The sequence below is a fragment of the Echinops telfairi genome, unplaced genomic scaffold (genome assembly GCF_000313985.2).
Source record: "Echinops telfairi isolate 266 unplaced genomic scaffold, ASM31398v2 ScPeMD7_7461;HRSCAF=8499, whole genome shotgun sequence".
Taxonomy (NCBI): domain Eukaryota; kingdom Metazoa; phylum Chordata; class Mammalia; order Afrosoricida; family Tenrecidae; genus Echinops; species Echinops telfairi.
In genome coordinates this window covers 590,525-600,433 of record NW_022111361.1, presented here as the reverse complement: position 1 = coordinate 600,433, position 9,909 = coordinate 590,525, and the positions used below count along the sequence as shown (strand labels likewise).

Genomic DNA, 9,909 nt, shown 5'->3' with positions numbered 1-9,909 from the left:
CAGGGGCTTAGGTGGAGAGCAAATGTTTTGAGAATGATGAGGGCAATGAATGTACAAATGTGCTTTACACAATTGTATGTATGTATGTATGGTCATGAGTTGTATGTGCCCCTAATAAAATGATTTAAAATAAAAGAAGAAAGAAAAGCCTGTAGTTAATTGAAGGACTGTTTGTTGGCCTTTAGGAGTGTTTTTCGGTCGAGTCTGATGGGGTGCCAAGCCCTGGTCCCAAAGTCTGTTTTGGTATTCCCTGGGGACTTCGTTGCTCTGTTCCCCTTGCTGTTCTGTTACACGCCCTTAGTCTTTTGCCTCGGTGTGGTGGGGTCAGATTAGGTGCAATTCCCACACTGTGTCTCCAGTATTGTCCCCTGTAGGGCTATGGGTCAGTGAGAGATGTCGTGTCTCATAGTGGGGCTGGCCATATGGTCTTCTCTGTGGATTGGCTGCTCTGATCGGGAATATGGTAGTCAAGGCTAGTGGGGCAGCATGTGCTGCGCTCTCTCTCCCTCCCCCTTCACTTGCTCCCGTGTGCTCTGATCAGACATGTTCCTCTCCCTGATCTGCAGCTTCAGTGTTGTCCTCTGAAATAAATTCTTCTGGGGTCTCTTGGATTCTTTCCAGAGTTCAGCTTTTTTCATATTAGTAAATGAAATTGTATATTGCTAAATAATCATCTCATATGATGCCTTTCCAAAGGTTTTATTACCGAACTTGGCACTTTGCTAACTCAAGCAGTGTTAATTTATATGTCTGGATATAGTTCACAAATTGCTTCTTGCTTTGCAGTATTAAATAGCATTTTTGTCAGCCTTCTATGGTGTGTGTAACATTTTTGTCATCTGTCAGTGATGTTTCTCAACCAGAAAAAAAGATTGCATGAGCACAGACACTTCCTGTGCTTAGAGACTCTTTTGCCAGAGTCCGTGTCATTACTGTTGTTAGATGTCATCAAGCTGCTTCCAGCTCATATGACCCTGTTTGACAGAGTGGAGTAGAGGCCATTCAGCCACCATATATATGTATATGAATGCAAGTACATTCTTCATTTGGATAAGGTCCCAGCATATTCAGTTAGCTTTATTAACTTGTGTTATTAGCTGCCGTGAGTCAGCTCTGACTCATGGTGCCTCTTTATGTCCAGACTAGAACTGTTCTGTAGCATTTTTCAAGGCTGTGACCTTTGGGAAACAGATCACCAGGCCTTTCTTCCAAGATGTCTCTGGGTGGGTTTGAACCACCAATCTTTCAGTTAATAGTTTAGACATAGGCCCCCAAATTTATTTGGCCTACCAAACTCATTTCGGAAAAAAAAATTACTCAGTGCCTCCCTGGCAATTAAAAATTACCGCCCATGATCCAGGATGAAGTGTAGGTATCTGCTTTGCAGCCCTTCTCAATCATTCCAGTACCCCCAGTGTGTAGTTTCACCCACTTTAGGAAAGACTGGTCTAGTACTTAATCATTTGTATAACTTAGAAAATGTCTTCTCCGAAGACAGTAATAGTTACCTAGAATGGAATTTGCCTGTGTGTGTGCACCTGCACATACACCAGTTTTCTTGTATTTCAGCACTTGAGATGTGGAGGGTAGAATTTTGCAAATGACTAAGAACATTCTTGGCTGTTAAATTTTGAGAGTTTCTTCCTCAGAGTAAACTCTTTATTTGTAATTTGCCTAAATTGATTGCTAAGATCCAAGCTTACCATGAGAACTCTAAGCGCCTTTGTATATTTGCATCCTGCCAGTACGTGTTGCAATGAATTAGTTGTTCTGATATTGCAAGCCCATGCCAAAACACTGGGAAATTTTGAGAATTCTTTATAAGCTGTATTTGAGAGGTAGCTCAAAGGAAATGTGGAGTGCGTGTTATGATAGAATATATGATTAGATTATACCAGATTCAGTGAAGTCAGCTCTTTATATGCCTACAGTGTAGTATACTTGTGTTTGAATAATCTTTGCCACTGGCTTGTGTTTGAAATCTCTCTGCCACTTATTAACTGTGATGTTGTTCTTGTCAAAATAAACATACTCTTTGACTTCAGTTTTTTGTTTGAATTTGATCATCAGAATTCTTGGTTTATCATTCTCAGAATTATCTTTTATTTGACACTAATTTGTGGCTCTGTAGTTGAATGCTTTCTAAATTTGATCATCTTCAATTGAGCAGCCATTATCAAGGTGCCTGAAAGTGATTAGCATTTCCTACTTCACGGCATGCCCTTTTAGATATGCTTATTCACTCGTTCACTGCCATCAAGTCAATTCTACTTAATGTTAAAAAACAGACATCATAATTTGATTCTAATCCACAGTTTTCTATTTCATTTTACAGTCATGCTTCTAGTTTTTAGCACACCATTAATGGATGATTGTGTGAACTTTCATAGGAAGCATGTGTAAAATGGGAGCACATTTAGACCTTTCATATTCCCAAACTTTCCTAGGAGAATATAGATATTAAGTCTGTACCTAATACAGTGATTTTAAAGAATCGTGAAGGTAGTTCAAATCCTAACATTCAATAATAAGTAAAGTTTTAGATTACTTGACACTAGTTTGGATGAGACTAATACTCAGGATTTCACATTTATTTTCTGTTTTGGTTACAGATTCTTGAGACTATGCCAATGACTGAGAAAGTTGAAGAATTGCTGCATGTCATAGGACCCTTTTATGAAATCGTAGAGGACAAAAAGAGTGGCAGGACTTCTGATTTAACCTCAGGTTGGACTACTTTCCCAATTTTTTTTAGTTCAGCAAATGATTATATTCTGCATTAATGTTTATGTATCTGATTTTGTTTTCACATGCCAGTCCGATTGGAGAAAATCTCTAAGTATTTAGAAGGTAGGAATAATGAAAACCATCTAAAATTGTTCTCTGTATTAGTTTGCATCCCAAAGGAATTGTATACAAATTTGTATAACTTAAAAGATTGTCACTCAAATTTTTTTCCCAAAACAAACTAATTTCCTAAAGTTCAAAATTATTGTTATTGTCGTTATGTATTGTTGAGTTGATTCCAACTCACAGTGATTCTGTAGGACACAGTAGAACTGCCATAAAGGGTTTTTCTTCCAACATTGTATTTATTTTGTTCTTGTTGAAAATATACACAGCAAAAACTCAAATCACTGCCTTTGAGTTGATTCTGACTCATAGCAACCTTATAGAACAGAGTGGAATTGCCCCTTTGGGTTTCTGAGAGGGTAAATCTTTACTGGAATGGAAAGCCTCTTCATTCTTCTATGGAACAGCTGGTAGATTCGAACAACTGACCTTGCAATTAGCAGCTCAGTGCATAACTATGTCCCCAGGACTCCTGAACACAGCAAAAAATCCCCCAAACCAAATTCACTGCCATCAAGTATCTGATGCCAAGTCATAGCAACCTTATAGGACATGGTAGAACTCCACCTGTGAGTTTCCGAGACTGCAACTCTTTACCATAGTAGAAAGCCTCAGTTTCTCCCACAAAGCCACTGGTGGTTTTGAACTGTTGATCTTGTGGTTAGCAGCCCATTTTGTAACCACTATACCATCAGGGCCCTCATATAAAGCAAAACATACACCAATTCCGCAGCTTCTACATGTGCAATGTAGTGACATTAGAGTTTTCTGGGCTGTAATTGTTTCTGGAGAGAATACCTACAGAGTGCCTAGTGGGTTCTGTTCACGGATGGTGTGATTAGCAGCTGAGCTCTTAACCATTGAGTCATCAGAGATCCTTTCTAAAATATAACACCTCAAATCCATAACCCTTAAATGTTAAATTATGAGAACAAAACAGATGGCTCTCTTAGTAATATGAAATTGTCATCAAATTCATGGTTTTATTTTAATGAATCATATTTTTTTTGCTATAGGAGCTATATTAGCAACACTGTAGCTGAATTATTTTCTAGCTACTTTAATAGTGCATGTATTTTCTTGTTTGTGTTTAGAATTTTGTTTTCATGTTCTGTTTTTCACACTAGCAGTTGAATGAATAAGATGCAAGATTTATTGGTATTAACTGTAAACATTTGTTCTTTATGACTTTTTAGAAAGCAAAGTGAAATAAGCACATAAGAAGTGATGGGAAACTTTTTAAAGTTTTAAATACAAATAAACAAACCCCCCCACCCCCAGAATACCATCCCTTTTCTCACTCTCTCGCTCTTTTTTTTTAATTTTATAAATCATTTTATTGGGGGCTTGTACAGCTCTTATCACAATCATCCATCCATTGTGTCAAGTACATTTGTACATTTGTTGCCATCATCATTTTCAGAACATTTTCTTTCTACTTGAGCCCTTGGTAACAACTCATTTTTTTCCCACTCCCTTCCCCACCCTCCCTAACTCATGAACCCTTGATAATTTAGACATTATTATTATTTTTTCATGTCTTACAGTGACCGATGTCTCCCTTCACCCACTTTTCTGTTGTTCAGTCCCCTGCTAGGGGTTTTGTGATCAGTTCCCCCTTTATTCCACTACACCCCTTTCCGCTCCTGGTCGCTCTTTCTTAACACGGAGTATTTTAATAATGTCCTATAATCAGGCCTTATATTTTGTGTCTGCCCTGATAATAAAGCATGTACTTATGGTGACTGCTGACACCCGTGCCATACCGTTTTATATCTGGCTTACTTAAAAGTCTTCTTAACAAATAATTCCCCCATACAATTTATGTTTATTCTATCCAGAAAAAATGTATCCTGTTTTCTCTCAGCCTGCTTTAGCGGTTTATAGCTTACTGGCCAGAAGCTGATGTTAAAGCCACCAGTGCTAAAACAAGCGTGAATGAGTAATAGTAATAAAGACTCAAGTCCACAATCAGCTATAATTCAAAAAATGTCAAAAGCTTTGCAGACCCTAAGGTTTTTATAAGCCATTTGGCAGTAAAACAAACAAGTTTAGGAGTAAACCTGCCCTAATCTTCTGTGAAAAACTTAGCTTTTGTTGTTGTTTTTTGTTTTAAGAGGGAGCTGCTGTAGACTTTGATAAGGGTGTTATCAGCATATACACTCTATTATCTCTGCCACCAACCACCACTCCTCCTTATAGTGTATTCCCTCGTGTCCCAGGCTTCTGCAATTCACTGCAAAAGCTCACAAAATTCACAAACTGTAAGACAATGGCTCACATAGTTGTGGGTGGCTGGGGTACTTGCTACATTAAAGTCATATTCACAAGTTCTGAGAGTTAGGGCTTGATCATATTGGGGGGCGAGGGGGGGGTAGTGACGTGGAAAGCACCTTTAGAACAACTCACTACAGAGGTGTACCAAGGAGGATGGTGCAATGGGTCAGAAGTCCAGAGGGCTTAGATAGGAAACTCTTAAATGTTTTATCATGTACCACAAAATCAGATACTGGTACTAGATGCGATACAGTGATTCCCCGGAGCCACATGCAGGGATATTAATATTGAACAGATTAGCCCAGAAGCATAAAGAAAGCTGGTGCAAGCCAGAAGAGTATTTTTTTTTTTTAACATTTTATTAGGGGTTCATACAACTGTTATCCCAATCCATACACACATCAATTGTGTAAAGCGCATTTGTACATCGTTTCTCAAAACATTTTCTCTCCATTTAAACCCCCGACATCAGGTCCTCATTTTTCCCCTCCCTCCCCGCTCCCCCCTCCCGCATGAGCCCTTGATAGTTTATAAATGCAGAAGAGTATTTTTGTAAATACCATGGAGTAGAATCCTCTTGATCCAGCTTGCTTCAGAAGCTAGTAAAATCAAGTCAGGTGATAGGCCACAGCTCAAGTCCTAATACCCAGAGGTCAGGCAGAGGCTAGCCATATGCTGTGTGTATCCAGAGCAAGAAGCAAAATGTCTGAAAGCGCAAGTAAGTCTCTCCTACTTCTGGAATTGCTCCCTCAGGAAGGGAGGTCACCAAAATTGGATTTGATGGAATTGTTTTTGCCTTCAGCTGATCATACCCATAAGGAAACAAAGGGTGGTGAGCGCTTTAATCCTGTCACATAGCTTAACAGAGAATTCCCTGCAAAGTGGTTATTGATTATAACCACAAGAGTCTTCTTCTCATAGCCATCTAATAGATGTCGACTGAGCCATCCTGTAGAACAGGGGAGAACCACCCTGGTGAGTTTCCAAGACTATAATACTTATTATTATTATTTTAAAACATTTTATTGGGGGCTCATACAACTCTTATCACAATCCATACATCCATCCATTGTGTAAAGCACATTTGTGCATTCGTTGCCCTCATCATTCTGAAAACATTTGCTCACTACTTAAGCCCCTGACATCAGCTCCTCGTTTCCCTCCCTCCCTCATGAACCCTTGATAATTTTAAATTATTTTGTCATATCTTATACTATCTGACGTCTCCCTTCAACCCACTTTTCTGTTGTCCGTCCCCCAGTGGGGAGGTTCTATGTAGATCCCTGTAATCGGTTCCCCCTTTCCACCGAACCTTCCGTCCACCCTCCTGGTATCGCCACTCTCACCACTGGTCCTGAAGGGATCATTTGTCCTGGATTCCCTGTGTTTCCAGTTTCTATCTGTACCAGTGTACATCCTCTGGTCTAGCCAAATTTGTAAGGTAGAATTGGGATTATGATAGTGGGTGGAGGAAGCATTTAGGAACTAGAGGAAAGTTGTATGTTTTATCATTGCTACACTGCACCCTGACTGGCTTGTCTCCTCCCCGTGACCTTGTTTTTGTTCTTGTGGGCTTTTGTTCTTCTCATAATACAATAGTCCAAGTAAACCATAGTCATTCATAACCAACCTGGAGACAAGCAGATGGATTCTGGGCTCCAACTTAGCTCAATCCAAAAACAGTTACCATATATACTCGAGTATAAGCCAAGTTTTTCAGCACATTTTAAATGTAGTTTCTGTGGTAAATTTAGATGCCTCGGCTGATATTCGGGTCAGCTTATACTCGAGTGTAGACAGTAGTTCTTATAACATGCCTGGCTTGACACTCAAGACTCATCTTCATGAAACGACCAGTGAAGAGAAGGGTGCTACAGCAAAGTATGGTAAAGAAAGCAGATGGTGCCCGGTTATTCATTGGAATAGTGTCTGGGGTCTTAAAGGATTGTATTCAACAAGCAGCCATCTAAGTGAGGCATCAACTAAGTCCACATTGAAGAAGCACACCAGCCTGTGTGTTCCAAAGCTTAAATGACAAAATCAAAATATGATGGAGGGAGAAGTAGCTTAAGCTGTGAACACCCAATTTGTAGAAGGCCCTGGGGAACAGTGGGGACCCCAAGCCCCTCTGCGGAGTATCTTATGAGATTAAACCTTTGGCAGACCCCTTCTGGCCATAGATCAGGGACTCAAACAGCTTAACTATCACACAGAGATTATTGTAAACTTAATTATGAAGGCTCAAGCCATGGGAAAAGAGTACACTTGGTCAGTTGACCTCCCCCTTAACTCAACCTGAATGTGCTCTAGGCTCAAGCATTTCTCCCTTGTTCCAGAAATTCCTTTGGCTTTTTAAATATTGGTGGTAGTCTTTTCTCTTTTACTCTTTATTGGTATTTTTATCTTTATATTATTATTATCATCTTTTTGCCAATTTATTTTGCTTTTGTTTTTTATTGTTTCTGTTGGTTTTTCCAGTTTGTGAAGCACAGCAGTGAATGCTTTGAGACAGTAACTTGATGTAAGGATTTATCTGAGATGTGGAGGAGAATTGGGGGTGGGGAAGGAGAGGGAACTAGGGGCACAAATAATGAATGATGAGGGGCAAGGGAGCACTAGAACTGATTGTGATGATGTAAATACAACTCTTTAAAAAACAGTTTAACAGGAAGTGTATACTATGTGAATACTATATCAAGAAAACTACTTAAAAAAAAAAACAATGAATGAAACCAAACTTGACGGGGAAAAAAAAACACTGAATGAAACCAACATGGATGAAGGAGAAAGAGTTGTTGCTTAGAAGGCATTGAGTTTATGTCAATGGTAGTGGAGCAATTTGGAAAAGGATATCAATAATGGTTGTACAACGCGAAGAGAATAATGACACTGAATTATACATGTAGAAATAGTTGAATTGGATAATGTTTTATTTGGTATATTTTTGCTACAATTAGAAAAAAATAATTACATGAATAATAGTTCAAGGAAAAAGAAAATGTTCTAGAATTGAATGTGGTGATAATTGTACACTATTCTGTTTTTGTACAACTATTCTTGATAGGAATGAATTATCAAATTGTATAACAAGTGAATGAAGTGCTAATAAAACTTTTTTTTAAAAGAGTAAATGAGATAATAAAGAAAAAAATAGTACCAGAGGCAAATCAGTGACAATATTATGGAAGATCTTTATGTTCCAGGGAAATGATTGATTAGACTCTGTACCATAAATTAACAAGGAGTTCTCTAAAGGGAGCCAAAGGCAGGTTAAAAAAAAACACATCATAGATCCAGGAATGGGCTAAGGGTTCACACTAAATTCTAGCTCCAATTTATGAACAATTAGTTCTTACATCATGGTCCAGCTCGATACTCTCGGGAAGAGAACACAAAAGATACGGGTCCTATAGCAAAGTGTGGTTAAGCAATTAAATGGTGCCCAGCTATCAGATAAAAGAGTGTCTGGGGTCTTAAAGGCTTGTTTCTGAACAGACAGCCATCTAAATAAGTCCACATGGAAGAAGCACATCAATATCAGTGACTGAAGGACTGTAAATCATATAATCCAAAACCAAAAGAGGGAATATTATCAGAGCCTAAATTGTGAGATTCTGACTTGCAGAAGGTTCTGGATGACAGTGCGAGCCCAAGATACATTTGTGAGATCTATCCAGGAGATAAGCCTCCAGTGATTTCTCTATCCATAATGGGAGGATGGGAATAACCTGGTTACCCAACAGTGCATTGGGGGAATGACTATAGATCAAAATGATAACCCTGACTTAAATGGTTTAAACCTTGCCAGTTGATTCCCCCCTCTGATACATGTTAGACCTGATCTTGTTTTCAACATTTTCTGGGGTTTTGTTTGCTTGTTTCTTCGTTTCATTTTATTGTTATATTGGGGCCTATCTCTGATGTATTTTGTCAATGAGAGTAGCCCTCTTGAATTTTTGTTCTGTGTTTTTCAGTTTTTTTTGGTATATGAACCCAGGATTGATGACCCTATAGAGACAGCAAATAGAATAAGGGTTCCTGTGGTAGGGGTGTAGGGGTGGGGGGTTAAGAGGTGCTGATATTAAGGAGTTCAAGAAGAAAGAATGTTTTAAACTGCTGTGGTAGCAATTGTATAACACTGCTTGATGTGATTGAATTATGGAATGATATGATATCTGTACAAGCTCCTAATAAAATGATTGAAAAAAACAGGCCAGAATTTACAGTACATCATAGAAGGGAGGGATTATAGGTTTCAGAAGAGCCATATGAAAAAAGAAGGTTCCATATGAAGTAAGTAACTACATCTCAATACTCTAGAGTTCATGGAGAAAGACTAGCCACTTAGGAGACTTAGAAAAGAGTAACATACAATAATAAGTTATATATAACGTGAAATTTAATACTGTTTAAATGTGGGTCTGTGACCCACATTACTGGTACCATGTGAGAAATGTAGACTCTCAGATCACCTCAGACCTACTCATTCAAAATTTTCATTTTTAACCATTTCAGGTGATGCAAATGCACATTTGAATTGGGAATTCCTTACGTAATTATTCTGAGGGTATAATAACTTTGAGGATTACGACAGTTTGCCTCTTTAAGAAATTAATTATGTTAAGTTATGCTTTAAAAAAAACTTAAATAAGATATGACAAAATTACAATTTATAAATTATCAAAGGCTCGTGAGGGAGGGGGCAGCGGGGAGGGAGGGGGAAAATGACTTAATGCCGGGGGTTTAAGTGGAGAGGAAATGTTTTGAGAATGATGAGGG

General features: G+C 38.6%; 1 protein-coding gene across 3 annotated transcripts in view; it reads left to right on the top strand.

Moving 5' to 3' along the window:
- Positions 1-9,909, top strand: part of ACBD5 (acyl-CoA binding domain containing 5) — a 60,484-nt gene that overhangs the window by 18,163 nt on the left and 32,412 nt on the right. For 2 of the 3 annotated variants that reach the window (XM_045300198.1, XM_045300197.1), the window contains exon 5: positions 2,613-2,727. In XM_045300198.1, the coding sequence (XP_045156133.1) occupies positions 2,613-2,727 (115 nt within the window). Of the gene's footprint in view, positions 1-2,612; positions 2,728-2,817; positions 2,851-9,909 lie in introns of all 3 variants that reach the window. The other variant, XM_004716116.3, reaches the window with a different exon arrangement.